The 27,849-nt window shown below is 40.3% G+C and overlaps 2 protein-coding genes across 3 annotated transcripts in view; one reads left to right on the top strand and one right to left on the bottom strand.

Moving 5' to 3' along the window:
• LOC123782766 (olfactory receptor 5M5-like) overlaps positions 1–27,849 on the top strand; it is a 128,812-nt gene that overhangs the window by 77,298 nt on the left and 23,665 nt on the right. Inside the window, exons 3-4 of one of the 2 annotated variants that reach the window (XM_045783074.2) lie at positions 17,846–17,978; positions 23,184–26,458. In XM_045783074.2, the coding sequence (XP_045639030.2) occupies positions 23,196–24,131 (936 nt within the window). In that variant the 5' untranslated portion in view covers positions 17,846–17,978; positions 23,184–23,195 and the 3' untranslated portion in view covers positions 24,132–26,458. Of the gene's footprint in view, positions 1–17,845; positions 17,979–23,183; positions 26,459–27,849 lie in introns of those variants that run through there. The other variant, XR_015726915.1, reaches the window with a different exon arrangement.
• Positions 3,623–4,567, bottom strand: LOC123782765 (olfactory receptor 5P76-like). Its single transcript, XM_045783073.2, has one exon. The coding sequence runs from the start codon at positions 4,565–4,567 to the stop codon at positions 3,623–3,625; it is 945 nt and encodes a 314-aa protein (XP_045639029.2).

The following is a 27,849-nucleotide window of genomic DNA, read 5'->3' as shown; positions in this document are numbered from 1 at the left end:
CTCTAAAGACTATACCAAAAAACTACTAGAACTGACAAATGAGTTCAGTAAAGTCATAGGATACAAAATAAATGTGCAGAAATCCATTGCATTTCTATACCCTAATAATGAAATAGAAATTAAGAAAACAATTCCATTTACAATGGCACCAAAAATAATAAGATAACTGGGAATAAACTTAACCGAACAGTTCAGTGACCTGTACTATGAAAACTATAAAACAATGATGAAAGAAATTGAACACAACACAAAGAAATGGGACGACATTCCATGCTCACGGATTGGACGAACAGGTGTTAAAATATCTATACTATCCAAAGCAATCCCTATGAAAATACCAACTGCATTTTTCACAGAACTAGAACAAAAAATCCTACAATTTATATGGAACCACAAAGACTCCAGATAGCCAAAGAAATCTTAAAAAAGAAAAGCAAAGTTGGAGCTATCATAATTCCGGACTTCAAGTTATATTACAAAAATTGTAGTAATCAAAACAGTATGGTACTGGCACAAAAAGATACATAGGTCTATAGAACAAAATAGAAAACACAGAAATACTCTCGCTGGCTGTCTCTATCTCTGTCGAATAAATAAATTTAAAAAAATCTTAAAAAAAAAAAAAGAAAACACAGAAATATACCCACCATTATATGGTCAGTTAATCCTCGACAAATCAGGAAAGAAGTTCTGGTGGGAAAAAGACAATCTCTTCAACAATAGTGTTGGGAAAACTGGTCAGCTACATGCAAAAGAAAAACTGGACCACTCACTTATACCATACAGAAAAATAAATTCAAAATGGATTAAAGACCTAAACAGGAGACCTGAAACCATAAAAATCCTCGAAGAGAGCACAGGTAATAATTGACATCAGCCATACCTATATTTTTCTAAATGTCTCCTCAGGCAAAGCAAACAAAAGCAAAAATGAACTGTTGGGACTACATCAAAAGAAAAAGCTTCTGCACAGCAAAGAAAACAATCAACAAAATTAAAAGGCAACCTACTGAATGGGAGAAGATATTTGTAAATGACATACCTGATAAAGGTTTAGTATCCAAAACATGTAAAGAACTTACAACACCCAGAAACAAAAGAATCCAGTTAAAAAGTGGGCAGAAGACATGAACAGACATTTCTCCAAAGAAGACCTCCAGATGGCCAACAGACACATGAAAAGATGCTCAACATCACTCATCATCAGGGAAATGCAAATCAAAACCACAGTGAGATACCACCTCACACCTGTCAGAATGACTAAAATCAACAACACAAGAAACAACAGGCATTGGTGAGGATGTGGAGAAAAAGGAACCATCGTGCACTGTTGGTGGGCATGCAAACTGGTGCAACCACTGTAGAAAACAGTATGGGGGTTCCTCAACAGTTGAATATAGAAGTACCCTATAATCTAGTAATTGCACTACTAGATGTTTCCCCAAAAATACAAATATACTAATTCAAAAGGATACATGCACCCCTATGTTTATAGCAATATTATTTATAATGGCCAAATTATGGAAGCAGCCCAAGTGTCCATCAAAACATGAATGTATAAACAAGAAGTGGCATATGTATATACAATGGAGTATTAGCCATAAAAAAGAATGAAATCTTGCCATTTGCAATAACATGAATGGAGCTAGAGAATACAATGCTAAGTGAAATAAATCAATGGACAAAGATAACTACCATATGATCACACTCATGTGGAATTTAAGAAACAAAGCAAATGAACAAAGGAAAAAAAAGAGACAAAGCAAGAAACAGACTCTTAATATAGAGAACAATCTGATGGTTACCAGAGGGGAGATGGGTGGGGGGATGGGTGAAATAGGTGATGGGGATTACGGAGTGAATGCATTTGTCATCATGAGCACTGAGTGGTGTATGGAAGTGTTGAATCACTGTATTAGACACGTGAAACTAATACAACGCTGTATGTTTACTGGAATTAAAATTAAGTAAATAAAATTTGCCTTTTTTCTAAGCTCTTTGGGAGAGATTAATGAAAGAAGTCATCTATTTCGATTTATGGTCATGGTTGTATGAAGAATGAATTGGAAGAGAGTAAGAGAGGGTAGAGGGAAGCTGGTTAGGGCTGTATTAGGATTTTCCAGAGATACAGAACCAAATACATATATATGAATATATAAATACATATACAGAGAGAGAGATTTTAAGGAAGTGGCTCACATAATTGTTGGAGTTGGCAATTTCAAAATCCACAGTGCCGTCCAGCAGACTGAAAATTCCATAAGAGTTGGTGTTGTAGTCTTGAGTCCAAAGGCATTTTCCCTCTTTTTCAGAGGACCTCAGTTTTTTCTCTTCAGGCTGTCAACTGATTGAACAAACACCCCCCACATTATGGAGGGTAATGTACTTTACTCAGAGCCTCCCGATTAAATGTTAGTCACATCTAAAAATACCTTCACAGCCACACGAAGACTGGTGTTTGACCAAACGACTGATCGCCATAGCGTAGTTGACACATAAAATGAGCGATCACAGGAGTCCTACTGTAGAGTAAATGCATAAGGTGGTAGTTGAAATACAAGTGCCGACAGTGAAATGAAAAGAAGCAGGAAGTAAATATTGGACTCTGAATGTATAACATGTTGTGACTGGATGCAGGAATGTGAAGGGGAAAAAGAAATCAATTTCTCTCAGGGTTCAGAATCCATACACTGAATGAGGGGCCTCTTCCTGGGATACAGAATAGTGGAGGGAGCAATTTGGGGTAGGAAACGATACTTCCGTTTGAGATAGTCTGTGCTTGAGTTCCATTAGACAAAAATACTTTTGTCTAAAACATTAAAGAGAGGACTGGGAAAGAGAAAAAAGTGTGGTAGTTGTCAGTTTAAAGGTAAGTTAAGCTTCACGGGGGAAACACAATCCAGGCCCCTGCAGCTTCCCTCACAGGTTGTGAGTCTGCCCATGAGCAAGTCACTGCAAGAGTTGTTTGTTCCCTTAGTCCCTGAGGAGTTCAGGAGTCATGCTCACTCCCACACAGAAGTCACCTATTTGAGCTGACAGAACATTCACAGGTTAGTTAGGGGCATCTCGTCCTGTTCTTTATGAGGTCCCCTGCAATGAGGCTGGAACCAGGGACGGGACAAAGGCCAGCGTTTATGGGTCCACAGAGCCCATCCCCAGCAGTTAACCTAACTGCAAAAAAATGTTTCCAGTAGTTTTACTGTCTGGTTCCATTTGGTCATTTCCCCTCAGAATGTACTCAGTCATAATAATTATCATGCTCATTTCAGGATAAACTGCTGTTGAACTGGACTTAGTCTTAAAGGTTTGGAGGTACAATAACTTTAACTAATGCAGAGAGAACTGCTTTTAAAAAAATATGAATAAAAGTTATTTTCAGTTGATTAGATATGTTTTCATGTGAATCAATTTGTGTTTATAATTTATTTTTTTTAAAGGTAACTCACTATAAGCCTCTGATTTACAAATTGATATCAGAAAATCCCCCCCTACTTTACTCTAAAAAGCTCCATGCTGGCTGACATATGGTCTGACATATTTAGACCACAGATACTCTATATCCTTTTTATTATTATATATATGGTATATTATTTTATCAAATACTATAAAATGACAAGCTTCACTAAGAAAATACTTTTCTGCTAAGCTCTCTCTTCAGAGCCCCCTTCATCTCGCTGTTCCTGAGGCTGTAGATGAGGGGGTTCAACATGGGGGCCACCACCATATAGAATACAGACACCACCTTGTTCTGGTCAGTTGAGTAGCAGGACTTGGGCATCACATAAATGAAGGTGATGGTCCCATAGAACAGAGTGACCGCTGTGAGGTGGGACGTGCAGGTGGAGAAGGCCTTGTGGCGACCCTCCGTGGAACGCATCTTCAGGATGGTGATGAGGATGCAGACGTAGGAGACCACTATGACACACACTGTGACTACGATGATGGAGCCAGATGTAAATGAGGGGACAGCTGCGGGGACGCTGCTATCAGAACAGGAGAGTTTAACTAAAGGAGCAAAGTCACAGAAGAAGTGATTGACTTGATTTGGTCCACAGAAGAGTAAAAAAGAGAAGCAAATAGTGAAAGAGGAAGCGTTGAGAACACCACCTACGTAAGTCACCGCGAGTAGGCGAACACAAACTCGTGTGCACATTTTGGTTGAATAAAGCAGTGGGTTGCAGATTGCCACGAAGCGATCATAGGCCATGGCAGCCAGCAGGAAGCACTCACTTGACCCAAAGAAAACAGCTGAACCCAGCTGCACGGCACAGCCAAGATAGGAGATTGTATTTCTCTCCACCAGGAAGTTTGCAAGCAAGTTGGGAGTGACAGAAGATGAATAGCCTACGTCAGCCAAGGCCAAGTGGCTCAGAAAAAAATACATAGGGTGGTGAAGCTGAGAAGAGATCCTGATCAGAATGATTGTGCTCAGGTTGCCAGATATGGTCACCAGGTAGATGCTGAGGATGGTCGTGAAGAGGATGGCTCGAAGGACAGGGTCGTCGGTCAGGCCCAGTAAAATGAACCCTGTCACTGCAGTGCGGTTCCCACCCCCCGGGGAATCCATGAGGCAACGGCGCAGCTCCCCAAATGAACCTGTGCTGAAAACATTACAGCTGTTATAAATCTGATGGCTTCGTTTTCGTTAACACACAAAGAGGTTATTATAAACAAGTAAATATTCAAACTAAGTTTGGACTTTTTTTACTTCAGATTAAAAAATTATATTTTGCATATAGTTTTAGAGTAAAAAGTTTGTGTATTTATGTATATGAGTATTCTGTATTTTAAGAATTGTTATCAGCAGAAACTAGGAAACATTCAAATGTATACCCTTTTCTCTTTGTATATTTATAAAATGTATTTAAAGTAGCTTTAAAGCTAAAGATTAAAAACATAAGACTTACATAAAGAACGAAAGGAATGGTAAAGCATAACAGAAAGGATAAAAATGTGTAAATATAGGCTATTTAATAGAGTCTTGAGTAATAGCTAATGTTGTTGAATGCTTACTAAGTGGTGGGCACAGGGTTAAGAATTTTGTATATACAGTTTTTTAATTTCTATGAAGTAATATTAAACATTTTTATGTGATTTGTGGATGAAGAAACTGACCTAGAAAATATTAAGAAATTTATCTAAGTTTACATAGCATGTGGTTGAATCAAGATATGAATCCCAGACAGTTTGAATCTAGTTCATTCCTTTGATGACTACGCTATAAATGAAATTAAATAATACTTACGATGAAGCAAAGTCTCTTGGAAATGGGCGGATAACAAATCACGCTTCCTGCTTGAGGATAGCTAACGCATAAAAGAGGTCCTAGTTCATCACAAAGTTTACAATATCAGTAAAATAAGACCATTTTTTAAAAAGGAGAAATATAATTTTCTTAATAGGACAAATAAGAAATAGAATTTCAAATTAAGGTTAAAAATGAAAAGTCACCTTTTGTAAATTTATTATGTACATGTAATATTTACAATTAAAATATTGTCTTCCCAAGTAGATGTCAATCTAATTACTATGAAAAACATATTAATATCTAGGGCATAATTAAACTACATTTATTCAAACAAAGCAAATCATTTACTAATGTAGCAGTGCTTTCTCACTGGAGAATTATAGAATAAAACAGTTTTATTTTTGACATAATGTACAGCTGAATGAAGTTCCAGGCTGAAAAGTTAAGAAGTTGACCCATGTCCACCCAGCGAGTGGCCGGACTGAATCTCATCAGCATGTTTTCTGGCTTTGTATTCTGGACTTTGTCCATAGTATCTGCTTGTCTGTAAGCTGAAGCATTCAGAACGATAAATAAAGGAAGTCTTTCCACAAGATATTTACTAACAGTAAGTCCCAAAGCATCTCAAGGCTAGTGAATTTAGTAGCATTATTGCTGCGTTCCAAGTTTAGATGGTGTAAGAAGACCATGCGAGTTTCTGGTCTTGGGAGAGGATAAATGATGACTCCTGGTACCTGGAAGTATGCCTGTTTATATGCGCTAAATAGACTGCAGAAATGTAGGTTAATTCAGCTAAGGTCACTTGTTAGCTGCCGGCTGGGTTACATCTCCCTGTTTCTGCACAATGACTTGAGAGTACAGATAGAACTTTAGAGAATGGTATTAAGTCACAAAAGCCAAAATCCTACCTCTTGAAACAAGAATTCCTTCATCCTAGAGCAAGAAACTCAGTCATGGTTATATGGCAGCCATGCTATCTTATATTACTGTTTGTCTTTGGGAGTAAATCTCTGAAGATTCCAGAGACTGAAATGTGAATTTAAACCACCAGGGAGCATCATCACATTCTTCGGTAAATATTGAGCAGTTCCCTTCATGCAGACACAACTAATCTTTAAGGTTCTGTCAATTCTCAAGTGATCTCTTTATTTTTTCTTTTTATCTTGGTAATGGTGTACGTTCATTTGATGATTATTGGGAGTGTAATGTAATAAATTCTGGCTAAATATTAGCTCTAAGTATACTTTGATATTTCAGGTTAAGGAATACTAAAAATATATAACTTGCGCTCCATTCGTTCAAAATGTGTCCATTTTGTATTTTATAGTGATATCAGTAAGGCACTCGATTAGGGTACCTGGGGTAACGGGGTGGAATGCCATGTAAAGTTGAATTTTGAATAACACGAGTTTTTAAACATGTATACATTTTTTTCTAGCAAAAAGTTTTAAACGAGGATCTTTAAAATTGTGTATACATAGGGAACTGTGTAGTAAAAAGATATTTGGGATGACTTCCTGATCAAACTTAGCCTGCATGCCTCAAAGGGATGACTACTGACTAGGGGTTTTTCCGACTGGAAGGATGATGGTAGAAACAGCTGTCTTCAACCTGAACACTCAATCTAATTCTCTTCCTAAACCAAACTGTAGAAAGTCCTGTCTTATCTTCCTGATGCACCCTTGATGGATTTTCCAGTAAGAACACTAACCAGCCTTCATTCAGACTTGACTCCTTACCGAGCACTGTGCTTGATTTTTTAGTTACATTTTCTCTTTTAATCCTCATAATAATTTGATGGACTAAGTATTTCCATTTTTTTAACTTTACCAAGACAGAACTAAGGCTTAGATTAAGCCACTTGTCCAGATGTGCTCAAATGGTAAAACTAAATCCTGGTTCAAAATTCAGGTCAGACTAAATGCTAGAAGGTGTTCTCTTAACTAGAACTGCCGCCTGGGCAACTTAAGATTTGAGTGCCTCAGTGATGACCACTGGTTCCCAGCCAGTCCTTGATTTCGTTTTCTCTCTCCGCTTAATTCTGCCTAATTCCCTAAAACTGACGGGGCCCACTGTCTGGCCCTGAGTGATGTAGTTTTTGGAATGTTGGTGAGGTTGGTGGGGTCCAAAGCTGACAGCCAAGAAAGAATTCTTGAGACGTCTTTGGTGCAGAAAGGTGGTTTTATTAAACCATGGGGACAGGACCCATGAGCAGAAAGAGCTGCTGCCCCACGGTTGTGAGGGGTGGCTGATTATATACTTGGGAGTTGGGGGAGGTAAGGAAAAGAGAGGTTTCAAAAGGATTTTCATATGTTAAAGACTAGCAGGATACTGGAGGTTTTGCCATTGTCCAGCTAAGGTTGTTTTTCCCCTCTAGCAAGACATTAACATGAAGACAGTTGGGAGCTTCCTGAAGAAATATCACGCGCACTTCCCACCCAGGAGTTGGGGGGGGGGGTGGTTGCAGGATGTCAGCTTGTGCTTTGTCCTTAACTAGCCTTCTGCTCCTTCATCACTATGTTCATCAATAACCAGCTCTTGTTGATTTTACCTCCTAAGTTCCTATCAAATGTGTCCACTCCTTGCATCTCAATGATGTGGGAAACAAAGGCAGAAGAAAAAGTTGTAAATTTCCTTTCTACCTACAGCCCACTGACAAGTCCTTGAAACAGGCAAAGTGACATTCCTCTAGGGACTCAGCTGCCTCACTGTTAATACGTTGCTAAGGGAAAAAGGCAATCTCATCCCAACCCCCAGGATCCTGTAAGTCTACTTTAACATATAAAAATTCCTTTAGAAATTTTATCTCTAAGTCCCCCAAGATACGTGTTGGCAATCATCTCCCAAGCATATGGCCCACCAATATACATCTGGAGGTCTTATTGATGGGGTTTTGAAATATAAGTGAGGTTCAGTGGGGTGAGGTCCGGAGCCGACAACCAAGACAGAATTCTTGAGACATCTTTGGTGCAAAATGGTAGTTTTATTAAAGCACGGGGACCGGACCCATGGGCAGAAAGAGCTGTTACACTGTGGCCCTGAGGAGTGGCTGATTAAATACTCAGGAGTCGGGGAGGTGAGAACAAAGGGAGTGTCTAGAAGGACTGTCGTATGCTAAAAAGACTCTTAGGATACTGGAGGACTGGTTATGGTCAAGCCAAGGCTGTTTTTCCCTCTAATGAAGCACTAACATGGTGACAGTTGGGAGTTTCCTGGAGGAATGTTACATTCCTCCTATCGCATGTCTTTGTCAATGGGTTGCAGGTTCAAAAGAAATTCAGTTTTGTTTACATTTTCTTCTGCCTCAGCCTCCCTCAATTTCACGGAGGGGACGGTGATGTCAGGGCTTCAGGAAACTGAGTTATGGGTCTCTGGAAGTTAGGCTATTGATAAGAAAGCTTTTTCCTTGTAAATCTCTAAGACATTTGCAAACTGAGGGAGACTCCTGGCCCTCAGGGCTGTGATCTCTCTCAGTTAACCACTTGTTCTTCCTTTAGGGCAGCCAGGAGTGCCTGAGGAATGTCTCACATATCACAAGGGGGGGGGGAGTAGGGCGCCAGCTTCTCTTTGTCCTCAGCTAGCCTTCTGCTCCCCTCATCATAGTGACTAAGGTTTTATTAGACGGTAATAAATGACCTTTTCCCAACAGTAGCTAGCCCCCTCAAGGTCCTGGAAACCTTGCTTCCAAAATTCCCTGGAGACTTACGCTCTCCCTAACTCCCTTCCAACTTGAAAGTATATAACGGGCCACTCCTCAGGACCCCAGTGCAGCTCTTTCTGCCCACGGGTCCGGTCCCCATGCTTTAATAAAACCATCTTTTTTGCACCAAAGGTGTCTCAGAATTCTTTCTTGGCCATCAGCTTCAAACCCTAAAGTCTTTCCTACATCGTCAACACAGCAATAGCTGTCCTTATTGATTTTCCTGTATGCACATTTGCTCTTCCAACACAACACCAGAGGGGGTTATTTATTGAAAGGATTAAATATTATTCATTTTTTGCACTATCGAATAATTACGGGCCCTTAGTTGCAGTGGCTTATAAAGCAAACAGTGGCCCACTGACCAGTTCTTCACAAATCCAAATTCCAACTCCCTGCAGGGAACCACTTTTGACGCTTTAAACTAGTTCATGTTGGACATACCCCAGTGTCTGTAAATAATACGCTTTCCTAAAGAAAAATTAGGATTTCTATCTGTGTTTTGCTTGTGATATTGTGATGAATAATAAGAAATATGTTTGGTCTTAGTCTTGGTTTCTAGCACTGACCTCTTAAAACTTTCAAAATTTCTGAAGTGGTGAGAGCAACTAGGAGTCTTTTGTTATGTTAATGAGGTGACTCTGGGATTGCAGGTTGGGATTGGGGCTGTAGCCAGGGGAGACCACCATGTGATTAGAGGGGTCGAACTTCCCAGTCCACCCCCTGACTACTGGGGAGGAGAGAGAGGCTGGGTACTGAATCAGCTACCTTAAACAGTCAGGCCCAGGTACTGAAGCTTCCAGAAAACCCCAGAGGGAGGGGCTGGGAGAGCTTCCAGGTTGGTGAACTCCGGGAGCTGTGGAGAGAGTGGTGAGCTCGGAGAGCATGGAAGCTCCACACCCTTTCCCCATCCCTTGCCCTGTGCGTCTCTTCCATCTGACGTTTCCTGAGTTAGATCCTTATGTAATAAATCGGTAATCTAATATGTAAAATGTTTCTTTGAGTTCTGTGAGCTGCTGTTGCAAATTAATCAAACCTGAGGTGGGGGTTGTGGGAACCTATAACCGAGAGCCAGTCAGCCAGAAGTACAGGTGACACGCTGGATTTGTGCCTGTTGTCTGAAGCAGGGGTTGTGGGAACCTCTCCTCTGTAGCTGGTGGGTCAGACGCACAGGCGGTCCCTGGATTTGGAATCGGCAGCTGAAGTGAGGTGGGGGGGGGGTTGTGGGACTGTGCCCTGAACCTGTAGGATCTGATGTTCTCTCCAGGTAGATAGTGTCAGAATTGAGTTGAACTGTATGACAGTCAATGTCCGTAGAAGTACTTGGTGGTTCCGGGGAGGATGCCCCCCCCTCACACTAGAATTAATGACTAGAACTTCTACTGCTGTTTTCCCTATTTATTTAATTTGAACATAATTGTTACAAGGAGAAAAACAGTGGTTTTTCCAAGTCTGAGAATTACTACAGATATTATTGGTTGCGTTAATTATAACAAGGTCAGAACAGAATAATCAAGGGTTAGCTATCAAAACAATAAGTTTAGTTCAGTATTTTACAAAAATAAAAGAAAAATTAATTTATCACAGCTGACAAGCAAGTATCAAGTTTGAAAGATACACAGCAATAAACAAGTAGAGGTAAAGTAGAATCTCACAGGCAAGTCTTTTAACAATAAGCATCTCAACATTATTCTAGCTGAGTAAGAGATATGAATCTTAGCCCCTCAAAATAGGTCTTCAGTTCCTTTAATTATACACATGTGAGAAATATTTTTCCAACATTTTGTTCGTATCTATACAGCAAGATGTAATGGCGAACTCAGTTCATTTTTGTCTCAAAGTCTATTGTTACTTAAAAATGCAGTTTCTTAATCTTTTGAATTTGCGCTACTGATGTGAGCCCTCTGGTCGTAACTCTAATCAAGGCTGATTTAAATAACTTGGCGGTTAAAATTTGTATTTCTATAGGTTATACCATTTTTTTCTTGGTCCAAAGTTTTTATATAGTCATCAATTGGCATTCTGCACGCCTCCACCGTTCACGTTCATACACACACATATACGTTCCTCCCCTTGCATTCTTCATGATCTTGGATTTAGTAATGGATGCTTAGGAATGATATCAACAACATGAGCAACAAAAGAAAATATAGGTAAATTTGCTTCATTAAAGTTAAAACTTTAGTGCTTTGAAGGAAACAATCAATGAAGAAACAACACATAGAATAGGAGAAAATATTTGCATGTCATATCTAATTAGATCCTTGTATCAAATTATAAAGAACACTTTCAATTCAAGACAAATAACTCTGTTTTTTAAAAGATTTTATTTTTAAGTAGTATCTACACCCAGTGTGGGGCTCAAACTCACAACCCCGAGATCAAGAGTGGCAAGTTCTGCCTGAGGCAGCCGGCCACCCCACAAGTAACCCAATTTAAGGTGGGCATTGTGGGGCACCTGGGTGGCTCCATCAGTTGAGTGTCAGACTCTTGATTGCAGCTCAGGTCATGATCTCAGGGTTGTGAGATCGAGCCCTGTGTGGGGCTCCACTGGGTGTGGAGCCTGCTTGGGATTCTCTCTCTCCCTCTGCCTCTCCCTCTCATTCTCCCTCCAAAAAAAAAAATCAAATGGGCACTGTCCTGCTTCTGGAACCTTGGCCCCTTCACTGTTGCAGCTGTCGCAGATGCCTCTGTGACTCACTGTTTTTCACTAGCAGAGGAGGAAAGAATGTTTGCACTAGAATTTACTGTCACTACTACTACTCTGATGCTACTCTTATTTTTTATTATCATTATTATTCAGTCCTACTAGTCTGGTGGCTCTGAAGCCAGGGCTTACTTATCTTATTGCAATTATAAGCAAAGACATGTTCAAGCTCATTAGAACAATTACTTACCTTTGATGTGGAAGTTGTTTTGCTGAAACTAGACTTTGGGTTTGGATTAGTTGGTGCAGAGTAGATGGTTTTAATGACTCCTTGGGGAGCAGGGCAGCCTTAGCTCATAGTCAATTTCAGAGACCGCACTGAGTCTGAGGATTAGTTCAGGGATTCACATCTCCTCTATCTGGAACTGAAGCTGAGGTGCAGAACTGAAGACTAGCCCCAGAGACCTGGTAGGTGAGACACTGTCTCTGCCTGTCTCTGTCTCCCCAACCGCTCAAGGTAATACATCTGCAAGGCTCGGCACCTCCCCCAGATAACAGGGGCATTAGACCAACAGGGGATGTCATTAATTCTTAACTCTCTCTCTCTCTATATATATATATGTATATGTATATATATATATATATATACACATTCTTAACCATATATATATATATATATATATATATATATATATATATACACACACACACACATTCAAACAGAAATTACTGGAGAAATTCATCTTCTCCCACTTTGCGGCCTGAAACTCCCTGGCTCTTTGAAATTAAACAAACCTGGCATCTTTAATAAAAATTCTAAAATCTCTGTTAACGGCTTTATGGATGACTGGTAAGTACTGTCAGAATCTGAAGCTTGCCCCACCACCGAGAGGGGCCATCTGGGCAGGTTTCATTCAGGAATCAACATAGGCTTGAAAATAATCTCCCACGTCAGCTGCATTCTGGCAAATGTACACATGTCGACTAAGTGAGAGATGAGAAAGATTCTAGGAAGGGTAGGATGTAGGTTTCAAGCAAATAGAATCTGACTTACAGTGAAGCTAGGAGAGCATAAATGAGGCTAAAGAAGGCATTTTTAAACTCCTATAAAAAGATGACCTTTGTAGAAATAACCCATGGCCAGAAAGATACCGAATCTTTTGCTAGGTCGTTGTACAGTAAAACAATTATCGACATTTTCACGTTCCATCATCACAGATGTCCTGTTCTGTCCTGTTTTATCAGATTGCTTTTCTCAGCTGAGTTCTCTAATAGTTAAGGGGATGAATATTTCAATTTTTTTCTTTTCAAGTTACACACAAAGTGTATTTTAAGCTCGTACATTTACAAATTAAGTACTCAGGGGAGGAGTATCCAAACACATAATAATAGTACAAAAACAAATTCAAAAGCAATATGAAATGTGCTAAAAAGGAATTTGAAATTGAGCATAACTAAGTACATGGACTGAAGCACAAAGGTCTTCTGACTTAACTGCATGTGTTTGTGAATAAGACAAAATAATTCTGGAAATAGAATGGCTGGAGACCATCATGGAGCTGAGTATGTAACAGGGCATGTGTGTAACATACAAGGAGAATATGTAACATTTGAAGCAAGAATTAGCTATTTAGTGCTATAGTTCTAGGTATTCAGTTGGTCAATAAAGGGCATTTTTTCACATAAATTGGTACTGAAAGCAGTAGGAAAGAAAAGGATGTGAGGGTTCCGTCCAGCAGTGAACACACGGTGAGCTCTTGGAGTGCCTGTCCATGGGGGAGAGGATATATGTGGAGTACCAAATGCCAGCATCTTATTATCTGATTCATTCAATCTTTATCCATCTTACCATCATGCTTTAAGTCATATGAAGATGTCAACAGTGCCATGCCAGTGATATCTTCTTCTTTTTGAGTTTGAAAATATATTTATTCTATCTTTCACAACTGAGTAATGATTTGGCTAGTTATAGAATTCTTGGCTGGAAATAAATACTTTTACATTGGCATTTTGAACCAATGGATTGTCTTCCGGTTTTGAGCATAGCTGTTGTGAGGTGTGTTGATGGTTTTCTAATACCGTTTTAAAAATCTCTCTCTCTCTCTCTGTAAAGTTTTTAGGATTTGAAATTTTATGATGATATAACTTGGTGTGTGACTTTTTTCACGTACTAAACTGGGTAGCTGATATTTTAATATCTTCTTAGATAAAGATCAAAGCATGATATAGCATCAGAATTCCTTCCATTGAACATTTTAGACCATCCTTTTACCCAGACGTTTTTATTCTTCAGAAATCAATTGCTACAGTTGTTCTCTAACGTAGGTGGAGTGTTACCAGAAGGCATGTCTGTAGTGGTGTAATTCAAGGAAGGAGCGAGAGAAAATAGCACAAGAGAAAATCCATAGGAGCAATGTCATTTAAAAAAAAAAAATCATGTTCACTGTTTGTACACATTAACAATTTGGGAGTTCTCCGTATGGAACTGACACCAGAACTGTGCTGAAGCAAAGCTATTTACATCTAATCTCAGTCCCTCTGATTATTCATTGTTTTCCTCAATGTCTGCTATTTTCTCACTTCCCACCGTCATCCAGAAGAAAAAAAATTCAAGAACAAACAAAATGAAAAAATTCGGTGCACCAGACCCAAACACCTCCTCCATGAGTTCCCAGAAGACCAAGAACATCAGAGGTCCCTCTTTGTGTTTTTCTTAGTATTCAATGTCGTCATCCTGGCACGGAAACAGGAGACAATTCTGATACCCCAATTTGGTTGCAATTTCCCTTGTCTCATGCACATTTTAGTCTGCAGGGGGCGCTGTCTTTCTGCATACTGCACCATCTCCTGTTCAGAGCACAACCGATGTCGCCATGGGCACCTTTATACAGATTCATTTCTTACGTGCTCTGCTCACCAGGGATGATTGTCTCCTGGCCAGAGTATCCTATGGCGAATCCATGTCCATTGGTCACCTTGTGAGCTATGCAATAGTGGTGTGTAAAGAAATCCAAAATAACTTGCTGGCCAGGACTCCCTTGAGTTCAAGGGCACATGTAATGGTAGCCTCTCTCCTGCTGCTTGCTGACTGGACCATCATCCATCTCTTGTCTTATGGAGTCCCTCAGACTCTAGCTCTTCGATATTAGGGATTCTGATCAACAGAGAACCAGCCTTTTTTTTTTTTTTTTTTTTTTTTTAGTGTCTCTGTAAAGATCCCTAGTGCTATTAGGACTGTTTTCATCTCCCCCAACCTGGCTTTAGTCCCAATGATTCTCCTCTCTGAAACCTTTTTTAGCTACATTTTCCACTTCTCATTCCTGGGTCTATCCAACTTTCTTGTTTGAAATTCCAAAACAAACTGGCTCAAGCCTTGTCCTGACTCGGACGGGGTGACCCTGGCCACGAGCATGCCGAATCCCCTGTCACACACCTCAAGGCATTGTTAGGGAAGGAATTTCCCAGAGACAGCGCCAGAGATAAAGACCGTTGAACGTACTTCAAAGGAAAGCAGTTCTTGCTGTTAATAATCAAACTGAACTGGTGTCGCATGGCCTTAGAAACAGGGATACTATGAATTACAAAAATAATTATTTGTCAAATGCAGAAAATCAAAATGTTTTACATAAAACAAAAGTAACCATCCATATTAGAAATTTTATTTAGTGGTTGTTTATTGTTTTCTCAAATAAAAATTTTCTTTATACCACTCCTTTTTTCTCTGTTGCACTCTGGGGGGGGTCTTTGGGTGGTAAATACAGACGGCATTCGTTTCTCAGGTTTGTAACATACCTTGTTTATTTTGAGCTTACGTAGTCAACAGCAAAAATCCTGAGTTACTTCATCTGCAGGCTTTGCTATCTGAAGGAAAATACACATCAAATTAATTTTAATTTCCAAGTACTAGGTGTATCATTTTATTGCAAAATGATTTTCTCTTGTACACCTTCCTGAACAAATCCTACAGGTCAATATGTTGATGTCATTCAAATCAGTCACGGACAGATGCCATCAATCAGGCATCTGAATTACAATATCCCCAGTATAATCACAGCCCAAATTGTCTCTCTTCTCAGATCATAAAGAGGCCTTCCTCAAGCCAGGTAACGAAACCATTTAATGGGAAGTCACGGCATGGGCATGACTCACAAATACAAGGACAGTAAATACAAGAGTGAAGAAGCCTTTCTTTACTCTGAAGGTTGAACTTTTCCACTCAGATGATAACACCCACATTTCTTCCGGGCCTATTTAAATTTTGGTAACATTAGGACAGAAGTATAAGTGAACATTCCCAGTTGCTTAACTTACTCCACACTGTTAATATGGGGACTTTCCACCAAGGAAAATCTAAATGTATAATTAAGTCTCAGACCAAATGCGACAGCCGCTCCAAGGCAAACATGGTAATTCAGAGCACCCAGCAACTCACAGTTCAGCCAGGGAATCATCACACCTGTATGAGTTCCTGGTTGTAGGAGAACAAAGTATTAGCGGTTTTGAGTTATGCCTCTGACACCTTTACTACTAGTCACTGCCTGCAGGCGTTAACATTACCAAGACTCTTGCATCCCCAGAGAATGTTCGCTCTTAAAGTTTGGCCCCAGCTGAATGCATGAATCATTTGTGTACCTTCCTTCAATTCAGGTCCTTCCTAAAAATTGCAATTAAATCTCATGACCCAGAGATTCTTCTTGATACCTTCCCCTTCAGAATCTCGCTGGTGACTATCTGAGACTCCTAGATCTAGAACTTCTTTCCCAGTTGTGGGAAAGGGGGCACAGTGTAAGTTCTGGCCCCAAACTGCCATGGCTGGTTTCCCTCAGCTTTGTTGGTATCAGTTTCTCTCCTCACCTTTCCCCTGCTGGGCACTTGCTCAGACAAGATGTAAGTGTCACCTGCTTTCTGCAAGAACAGCCTTTAAGAGGCCTAGCTGTCCCCCCTTCTCTCCCCCAGATATGTAATTCCTATAATTGGCTCATTTGAGAATTAGAATTCCATAGAAAAACCAATTCCTGATAAAAAGCACATTGATTATCATTTGGCCTGGGACTGGACACAAGATGTGACAGAAAAGGCAGTAGTTCAGCTGACTCTGCCTCTGTGCCTTACTCCAGCCCTCTCGATAGGCCTATAGTCCTAGGGACTCTCAAAATAGAAGTCCTGTTGCTTGGTGTCAGGGTAACCTGCTTGCGGTCAGATATGGCATTTGCAAAACCATGGACTTCTTTGACTCAGCAAATCAAACCTACATTTCACTCTATGCTATTGCCTACAAATTCTCTCCTCTAAGCAGAATGAAAAGTCATACATTTACCTGCTACAAGTTATTTAAATTGGCAAAGTTGACTGGAAAAGGCCACTGGAACCATGTCTCTAGGTCTGACACAAGCACATTTCTCTCCCAGCTTCCTCCTGTTTGGTGTGAATTAATGAACTTGGGAAATGCAGAGAGACAGCAAATGCGCTTTCCGGTTGGAGACTGTTCTCGCCTTAGCTCTGGCTTGCTTTGAAGGCCGACATTGAGGGAAGTGTGCTTTGCAGTGATGCTTTATGGGATGTGCCATGTCACTTCATTAATGACTTAGAGGGCCAGGTTCCAAAAACTGGAGAACTGTCCCTAGCCACATCCGGTGTACCGATTGCCCCAATTTCAGTCTGGAGGGAAATGGGGAACGGAGAGAGAAAGGGAAGGAGGCCTATGGAACCATTAGAACATTTAGTTCCTGACCTGGCTTTGAATATGATTTTATTCCTTCATTTGGTCAAACAGGAAATATATAGCCATAGGAAAAATGAAGACTGCTCTTTCATTGTCTGTTGTGATAAATATGCTAGCCAAGGCCACCTTTTCTTTGCAAATGAAAATGTCCCATATGTGCATCCTAGTCATATAATCTTTGTATGACCTCACCCTGTCCCCTAGAAAACATTCCCTGGGCACCCTCCCCAGCCACAACTTCAAGGCCACTCACTGCACATGCCCTGCTAGGGGCATGAAGACAGTTCCGAGTATCACACCGAAGGCTGTGTACTTGAGAATCTTCCCGAGTGCCTGCACCAAAGCATCAGAATGCGAGTCCTGTCATCATTAGCTACCAGGATGATTCAGGGATTTTATTCCCCAAGGTGGCTTGAATCAAATGTAAAGTATCTCCTAGAAACTCTGTATATAGTGTTCCCTTGGTACCCAGGAAGCTCTGAAATAACAAGAGATAACAGACTCATGACGTTTTATAAATACTCACAGGTTTGTCGGGATGGAACACAGAAACCAAGTCTTCCAGTCAGGCATGACGAAGTCTGTTTGTCTCACTGGAAATACTCGAAGTGGACGCTTCCAGAACGTTGGAAATCCTGACTGACTGCCTGATAGGTGCTTGGTAAGTTTTATTCATTTCCAAGGCTGCCATGATGAAAGCTACAAGGCAGTCGAGAGAAGGGGTTCAGGGCTGGGGCTGTGACGAGGACAGGGCTTTAGGACAGGTATGCTTTGCTTCCATCAGAGAAGCAAATGGGGAAGGGTTGAGTGACTCTTACTTGGAAAAGCTGGGGTTTTTTGTCAGTGTGCTGTTCTCTTAGGAAACCGTAGCATGGGCCTGATAAGCTCAGGAAGCCTCTGAAATCGTATGCAGAATTTGTGTGAGTGAGACTTTCCCCGAAACACATACTTCATTTTTACCAGATTCTCAAAGTAGTTCGTGTGCCCCTCCCTTCCCGGGGGTCAAGAAGAGTTCTTAGGTTAGTCAACAAAGTCGTTGGACTTGTTCAAACTGTGAATGGCAAAACACAAACCAATACTCCCAACTACCAAACATTGACTATATTAGTTAAACACAGTAGATTTTCAAGTGCCTGAACAAACGAAGAAGAAGCATGACTGAACTCATTTTAGATTTTCTCATAGGAATCTAAATTCGCAAATAAATAGATATTAATATATATACATAAATTGTATCATAAAGAAATCATAAGGGGGAGGCAGTGTAGTTTAGGCTGAAGACTCTAGAATCATCCTACTCGGTTTCACATCCTGGCTCATCTACTTTCTCTACTTTGTGAATTTGGAAAAAACTACTGAATATTTCTGTGCCTCAGTTTCCTCATTAAGAAAATAGGGGAAGTGATAATTATGTACTAAATAAAATAATGTATAAAGTAGAATGAATGAATCTTGGCATGTTAAAAGTATTTAAATAATCACTGGTTATTATCACTAAGTTTGAGAGTCGTTAATCAGAATGCTATTTTATTTTTTAAAGGGACTATAAGTTTTCTCTTAGATAGAAAATTACAAGTCAAATATTTGTTATGAGAAATTTATTATTTTGTTTTTCCTGGAATTTGTCATCAGGTCTAGCTATATTCTAAGAACTAACAGACTAAACATTAATATTATCAGTAAGCCTCAAACTAAATTTCCCATGAAGAAAATCAGAGTACATACTGGGTTGAAAACTGTTAAGAAACAGCATTCAATTAGAAGATTTTTGAATCAAAAAAAAAAAAAAGCATTTCCATAGGATAAATGATGAATTAATATTTTGCTCTTCAAAAAGAAATTTTAAAAAAATCTAGAAATTCGAATGCATTAACCAGGAACTGAATTGGCAAATGTGCAATTATGTCAATGATACTAACATAGGAAAAGTATTCTGTCGTGCAAGAGCTGATCGATACAGCTAGAGTCAGTCCATTGGCTCTTTGGGTCCTTCTAGAGTTACTAACTTGTTCTGCATCACAGTTGAAGTGAGAACCATTATATTTTGAATGGAGGCAGGGAGTTTTGACCCATTTTAGAAATAAATAAGAAAGAATGTCTTCTTGCCTTTAGATGGCACAGAATCCAGAACAACAAACATTTTACTGCATAAGATTGTTTATGTGCGACTCCTGAAGGTCTCAATGTTCGGTTTTGCTTTAAGCAATTACTGAGAGAAATAAGACCACAGCAAAATAGGGCATGTCTATCCTAAATAAGCCAGGAGTGTTAGAAACGCCCGTACTTAAACAGTTCCTTACCATGTCCTGATATGAGCTAGCCTGGACGTCTTAGGGCACCTGTGACGACTGCTCCTCTCCCCAGACCTTAAAGATATAATTTTCCCGAAGATCTATCCTTGAACCCTTGCTGTTTCCTATTTCTCTGTCCCTGAATGGTCTCATGGATTCCCACAGCTTCTGCCATCTTCTGCCCATTAATGGCTCCCACGTCAATATTGCTATCTGCGCCTGTGTGGTAGCCATCCAGCACCGCTCAGACTGAATTCAGCCCCCTTCCCTCCTGCTCCACTCCTAGCCCAGACTTTCTCTTTCTATGAAAGCACTACCTCACAGTGACTTGTTATAAATACAGTGGGAAATCTGCTTCTTCTTCCCTTCATTATGTCCTCAACTTTATTGGTGCATGTGTGTGTGTGTATTTAAATTCTGTCAGATCCTTAGGAAAGAGAAAGAGAAGGTAAAATTTAATTAAACTATCAATTCTCAGGTTAACATTATCCTGGTCTCTCAGACTTAAAACTTGAATCTCGGTCGATTGCCAAGCAGCACAGACTCTGCCTTTGGGGTCTCTCTCCTTCTTACCATCCTCGCTGGTGTCCCTACTGACGGCTCTCTCCCTCCCTTCAGTCTACTCTGCACACGCTCCCAAAGGAACTCCCTGGAAGCCCAGCTCCAGTCAAGTCATTCTGCTCTGATGTTTAATGGGTCCACATTCACTACTGATCTAGTTATTAAAATCTCCCTCACACGGGAAGCTCTACAATATGGCACCCCACCCCCATCCAGTTTGCTTCTCACTCCTGTCTTTCAGATGTACTTGCTCGTAACAGAAAGGATGCTCACAGTCCCCAGACATGCTCTGAGCTGCTCTGTCTCAACATTTGCTCAACTGTCCCTTGCTAAAATGCCTTCCTTGAATCCATCTTTCACTTTTTGAGGTTCTTTCTATTTTCCATGACCATCTCAGTTCATTCCAAAGGCTGCCTACTTCCTACAGGATGCAGACCAAACTCCTCAAAATGGGTGAGGCCCTCAATTATCTAGCCCAGACGTGCATTTACTTATAGGCAGTACTGTCCTTACAGCCAAACAAAAGGGAGCCTGCCTTGGCCACATTCTTTAGGGCAATTCTGGGCCTCTTCCTACTGTACCACACTCCATGGGACAAGGCCAAAGAGATGTGCCCCCCACCCCCTGGCTCATCCTATCCTTCCTTTCTAGACCATCTTCCAGGTACCAAGACCCTAAAATCCCATGCCCAGATGGCTCTCAGAGTCTACAAGAGTCTCTTTCCCAGATCGCCCTTAGAAGGGTAAGTCACAGTGCTGATGATGTCCCCATACTTAGGGCTTAAGAGAAGCCAAGGGATGGCTCTTTGCAGGGGTGTGAACAGATGCAAGCATGGGGGCTGGCACGTTCACATGCGTGCAGCCACAAGCGTGGGCTAGAGGCAGGTTCTCTCACCACCTCCTTCCAGCATGGAACGACAAGGATTCCGCCTTCCAGGTTATTGTAAAGGTGTACTTGTCGAGGAGGAGGGCTAGAGTACATCTTATTAATCGTTATCTTTACTTTTAACGTTTACTTATTAAGGCACAGATATGTAGGCCCCCATTTGTTATTCTTGCCCTGGGCCCTGCCAGTGTCAAAGGCAGGCTTGCTTCTAGGGAGCCTGTGTTTTAACCACACCAAATACGTGCGGTTCTTTAAAGCCTTGTCTTTCTCAAACATCAGTTCCGCTGCACCGGCCGTTCTGTCATCTGTGTGCCTGAGAGTCCCCTGGGGCTTTCGGAGCACGCTTTAAGAGGCTGAAAGGTAAAAATTTGATCCCAGGGTCCTGGGATCGAGCCCCACATTGGGCTCCCTGCTCAGCAAGGAGCCTGCTTCTCCCTCTGCCTCTACTGCTTCCCCTGCTTGTGCTCTCTTGCTCTTTCTGTCAAGTAAATAAATAAAATCTTAAAAAAAAAAAGGTAAAAATTGCCACCTTTGTCACTATTTTTAATACTACTCAGGAAGGACGAGCCAATACAAGGTGAAAAGAGGAAGGAATGAGAGATCCTATACAGAAGTGAGGGAAGAAGTTCATATCTTTTTCATGTTCTATGAATCTGTATATGAAAAACCCAAAAGAATCGACTAAGAACTATTTTTAAATCATAGGAAACTATAGTAAAGAAGATAGTTATAAAATTAATTTATAAAAATCAATAGCTTTTCTATATATAAACAGTCCTTAATTAAACCACAAAATGAAAAAACTTCCTTTACAATCGTTACAAAAAGATACAACATTTGTAAATAGACTTCAAAGAAACATATAGGATGTTTATCTGTAAGTTTAAAGAGAACTTTAAAACTGTTTAGGAAAGTCATTGATAAATGGCGTACATACCTTACAGAAGTTTGATTGTAAAGCTGTCAATTCTCAGCAAATTAACAAACCAATTCAACGCAATAGCATTCTAAGTGAAAACAGGATTATTTTTTTTTTTTTGGAACTTGATAAAATAATGCCAAAGTTCATCTGGAAAATATACATGTGAGAATAGCGAGAAATTTTGTTACCCGATATCAAAATCAGTTCTATAGTACTGTATTTAAATGTTTGGTCCTTGTTCTAGAAGACACTACAAAGAAAACAAATCAGAAATTGACCCAAGGACTTATGAATGTTTTACTATATGATAAGGCTGGAGTTTCAAATCAACAAAATCAGCTGGAAAATTGTTTCACCAACAAATGGCATTAGAACACCTGGCTAGCTCTTTGGATAAATAAGTGAAAAAAGTTGACTACCTCATTCTTTATGTCAAAATTAAACTCCAGATAGAGCAAAGATTGTAATGAAAAATTAAATCCGGTAAATCCAGGAATAGAGCAAGAGATAATTTTAAACATCATTTTCAATTAAGGAAAGCTTATCTAACTATGTCACAAAGATCAGAATTCAAAAAGAAGATTGATAAAGTTGATGCCAAACCCTTTAAAATTTACTGTGCAGCACAAAGGAAAAAAATACCACACCAATGTTGAGTGACAAACTAAGAAATAATTTGCAACACATGTATCAAACAATGGCTGATTTCCTGAATAAACAAAGAGGCCCCGTAAATAAAAAGCTAAGAAAATGCTAATAGGAAAATTAGCAAGAGGACCGAACCGAAGTGAAAAAGAAATACACATGCAGATAATTGTTTGAAAAAAAGCTAATAACCCCTATTCATCATTTTTAAAAAGACAACATGCGTTGCCCAATATTCACCATCATGGTGGCAAAGGCTTAAAATTTGGTAAGATTTCGGGTTTGTGGGAAAACCAGCATTCTCGTACAGTCTTGCTGGGTGTGTAACTGGGTGCAACTTACTTGGAGGTCAATTGGTCAGTCTCCATCAAAAGAGAAAATGAATGGGCTCCGACTTCTCTGAGTCTGTTTCGGCAGAATAAAGCCCCGTGGCTCATGACATTCTTGAACCGTTGGGATCGTGAAGCCAAATTTCCGTTATCTGGCACTGGAACAAAGAGGTAAGAAGCTTTTATTTTTAGTCCAATCATTTTGAAGCCATATTTCTTCTTTTTCCAACAAGAGAGAGAACAAAATGGCAAGAGGCAATCGGACCACAGTGACAGAATTTGTCCTTATGGGATTCACAGACCGTCCGGAGCTCCAGCTGCCCCTCTTTGCGGTGTTCCTGGTCATTTATCTCATCACCTTGGTGGGAAACCTTGGCATGATTCTGCTCATCAAGGTGGATTTGAAGCTCCACACCCCCATGTATTATTTCCTCAGCCACCTGGCATTCATCGATGTCTGTTACTCATCTTCCATTGGGCCCAAGATGCTGCAAAATTTATTGGTGAAGAAAAAAACCATCTCCTTTTCAGGCTGCTTTGCCCAGCTGTACTTCTCCAGTGCTTTCGCCACCACCGAATGCTTCCTCTTGGCCACGATGGCCTATGACCGCTACATGGCTATCTGCAACCCCCTGATCTACACAGCCATTATGACCCAGCGGGTCTGCAAGGAGCTGGTGATAGGGGTCTACACCTACGGCTTCCTCAACTCTGTAATACAAACAGTTCTGACCTTCCAGTTGTCCTTCTGCGACTCCAACATCATCCACCACTTCTACTGTGCTGACCCCCCTCTCCTGGCCCTCTCCTGCTCCGACACCGGCAACAAAGAAAAGCAGCTCTTGATCTTCTCAGCAGTGAATCTCACTGGATCCCTCCTGACAGTCCTTATCTCCTACGTTTGCATCCTCTTTTCCATTATAAAAATCCAGTCTTCCGAAGGCAAGTGCAAGGCGTTTTCCACCTGCGCCTCCCACCTCACTGTGGTCATCATCTTCTACGGGACGTTGTTTTTCATGTACCTGCAGCAACCCAAAGCAGGGGATTCGTGGAAGTACAACAAAGTGGTCTCTGTGTTTTATAGTCTTGTAATTCCCCTGCTCAACCCTCTGATCTATACCCTGAGGAACACGGAAGTAAAGGACACCCTGAGAAAGATGCTGGAGGGCAAAGAGCCATAGTGAGCGAGTTGTCAGAACGTAGCTTTGGGAAAGTAGGCTATGCTGACACGGGGTAACCAACATGGTTGAAATTTTGCAGGCCCGTTGCCATGCAGCCAAGCCAGCTCGGATTTTTTTAGAGACCAAAAGTACCGGGCCACTTGCTTGACATGGTGATATTGAATCCAACCAATTACCGTGGACTAATCAGAATCGATTTACAAGCTACACAGTTAAGAGCTACACCCTTCCTATGTTGACAATGAAGTGGCTTACTACCAATTAGGTAATAATATGAGCTCTAAATCTGGAAAGATCCTCAAAAAGCAACATTCTGGGTGAAACTATAAATTTTTGAACCTGAGTACAAAACCCACACATGACTGACTGTGTTATTAGAAGCATTTTCTAGCTTAAAACGGCCTATATTGCAGCAAATCACTTGTTAGTCTTGAAACGTATTTCTTCATAACATATTACAATAGATGGTAGTTAAGTTTCAAGACCAGATCGTGAAAACTTATTTAATCTAAACGTAGTTGAAATACTGCGTGTTTAAAATGAACAGTAGAAGTAATAGTATTATAGCAAGAATAAGGGGAGGAAAGAACAGAAAAACTACGAATCAGTGAAATGTGGGGGGGTTTTGTTTGTTTAATTAGAAGTGATAAGGTTTAGGCTGCTTTCAGAGATGCTAAAAGTGGTTATTTATTCAGCAGCCGGGGCTTAATTTCTCCGGGCTCTGGAAAGCACAGCCGCAGTGCAGTGTGGTGCGGAGGGCGGAGGGCGGGGTCCTACCTGACCTCAAGAAAGGGAAAGAGGGAGAGTCTCCTAAGAGAACCAGGCCAGAGTATGCATGTTTCTGAGAAAGGAAATTATTGCCTGAAATAATCTGAATGATCTAGAGAAATACTTTTCCATGTTCTTTATTTCTATTTTCACAGATCTGACTGTCCCACTTTCTTAGAGATCTATATAAATCTGTAAGTTCTTGCTGTTGTGGAGGATAGGAGCGAGAAAAATCTTTTAATTTTTTTTCTTTTATTTGGGCAAGAATATGAGCATTCTAGGTCTTTCCAAGTGTCAGTTTTAATACTTCATCCAAAATAATTCTGAAGATGCACAAAGCTGCCATAAACCATTAGATATTCTAAGTTGTTTTCAAATGTGATTATTGTTTTGAATTTTTTACAAAAATAGCTAAGAACGTATCTCACCACTCAATTACATAGAAATTTAAAATTAATCAAGAAGCTAAGGGGCTCCTGTTGCCCCCAGGTTAACCCTTCGGATAACATGGGGCATCTTTTGTTTCCTCGCTGCTCCTGATGTAGTACTTTAGAAGAATAAAAGTGGTTAAACGCTTAGAACGTCTTTTACTTAGCTCCGACAGCCTTCCTGGAGACTGAAATCGTAGGCTCTATTCCAGAATGCTTGGGGGTGGGGTGTTGGCCGTGATTCAAAAGAAAGGTATTACCAGGATTAAAGAACAAAGTGAGGAAAGGTGTGAAGCAAGGCCAGGACCTACGAGAGCTTGCAGAGATAGCAAACACGAGAGGAGCGAGCAAGGTGGGTAGGATAATGCTGAAGGATAATTAGAGACAGATTATGGAAGCAGGAGATTAAAAAGATTATCTGTTCACCTTGCACCCCAACACCTACAAAGGTTCCTGGCACAGAACAGAAACATCATAATTGTCTTCTGAACCAAACTGAATTCTTCTATATTTATTCCTGATTCCAATGGATGGGTGGACATGGTGCCCACCCATGGCCCTGTGGTTGGGAAGTAACAGAGGGGAGGAAGTTACTGCAATCATGGCAGGAACACCATTTTTCAATATGCCCCTCCAGGGTGACTAACATCTTTTTTTCCATTTTTTAAAGATTTATTTATTTATTTTAGAGAGAGAGAGGCAGAGCAGGGAGGAGGGAGGGGCAGAGAAGCAGAGGGAGAGAGAGTCCCAAGCAGACTCTGCACTGAGCATGGAGCCCAATGTGGGACTCCATCTCATGACCCAGAGACCACGACCTGCACCAAAACCAGGAATTGGTGGCCCTACTGACTGCACCACCCAAGTGCCACAAGGGAGGCTAACATGTTTAAGGCAGGAAGACACACGAATGCAACACAAACTGGCCAGTGAAGGAGACGCATCAGGGAAGTTGGTCTCTTGGGAAGACAGTAATAGCTAGAGCTGACAACGGACCATGACAGGCGAGGGACCGTTACTATAGGAATAGGTTGTTGTGAGTCGAGATAAAGAAAATGAGCGCGTACCAACACTCAGATAAGAAATTTATGTTTTCAATAAAAAGCCATACACGTTTCTCTCCCTCTCTCTCTCTCTCTCTCCCTCTCTCTCTCTCTTTTTTTTTTTTTTTTTTTTTTTTTGAGAGAGAAAGCACAAGACGGTTGGGGGGGGCAGAGGCAGGAGGAGAGAGAGAATCCTAAGCAGGCTCCACACTCAGCTCAGAGCTGATGCAGGGCCACATCCCATGACCTTGAGATCATGACCTGAGCCGAAATCAAGAGGACACTTAACTAAGTGAGCCACCCAGGTGCCCCACGCCATCCCCATGTCTTAAATATTTTTGGGACTGGTTCCATGTCTGTTTAGTTTAGAAAGAGAAAAAAATAGTAAGTAGATATCATATGTTTTAATATATGTCTCTTGGCAAATGAATACTTGGTCTAAATTTCATCAGTTCTTTGGGTCTTTTTAGAGAAAACTGAAGACAATATGTCATAATGCTTTCTCTGTAATGGCTTCCCAGGTGTTGAATTTGTGGACTTTGTTCAATGTGCTTCCTTGATTTTCTATAAAACAGAGTAGAAAATTAAGAATATTGTATTCATAGATTATGAAGGATTTAAGTCTATGTTTTCGTAAATTTCCCAAAGACCTAAAAAACAAAGAGTTAGTTATGAGGAAGGGTCTGAATTGGCTGATGTGAGATAATATTTTCTATTTCCTTTCCCACTGGGGCTCCTTAGTCTTATAACTTTATCTCCCTGATTTGGGCCTTCTGGTAAGAAAAGTCTCAGGTGCGGAATCCAATCAATTACTGACATTAAAAAATATAGGTAGCATGCTATACATGTGCGTGGTATTAAAATGGCCATAGTTAAGCCACATGAGGAACCGACACGGGCATGCATCTTTGTTCACTTACAAAGCGAGGCTGTTTCCGTCAATACTCATATTAATTATACTAATTTTTCAGCCCCAAATAAACAAATATCTTAATATGTAGTGTTACCAAAATAAAAATGTTTTACCTTTATTGGATTTTCAGTCTAACATTTCATTGAAAGTGAAAAGAATAAAACTGCTCTCACATATAAAAATATATAAATCCATTTTCCTCACGGTAATCCTAAAAATGGATGTCTTCTGACACATTCACCACATAGACAGTTTCCGTTAACAAATGTAATATGTAATTAAAACATAAATAAAATGTATTACTATAAAATAATACTCATTTGCATATAAATGCTGAATTCTTAACTGGCTTACATTTAAACGTCTTTATTTCTCCTCATTTGGTGTGCTACTGATTTGCCATGCTTAGAAACAGGCCAAAAGGATTTTTTTTTTATATTGACCACGAAAAAGGAAACATGAGAAGGCAAATACTATTCATTTTCTTTTGTCTTATTTGATGTATAGTAAGTATTTCAAAAACTTAAGAATTTTAAAACCTCAAGTGTGTGCCCCCAAATATTCAGCTG

This window comes from Ursus americanus, chromosome 16, assembly GCF_024610735.1.
Source record: "Ursus americanus isolate L20-20 chromosome 16, mUrsAme1.1.p, whole genome shotgun sequence".
NCBI classification, from domain to species: Eukaryota; Metazoa; Chordata; class Mammalia; order Carnivora; family Ursidae; genus Ursus; species Ursus americanus.
This window is presented reverse-complemented; position numbering and strand designations above follow the sequence as displayed.

Excerpts from the sequence above, each read along its gene's own strand:
- LOC123782765 (XM_045783073.2), bottom strand. The coding sequence starts at position 4,567 with ATGGATTCCCCGGGGGGTGGGAACCGCACTGCAGTGACAGGGTTCATT.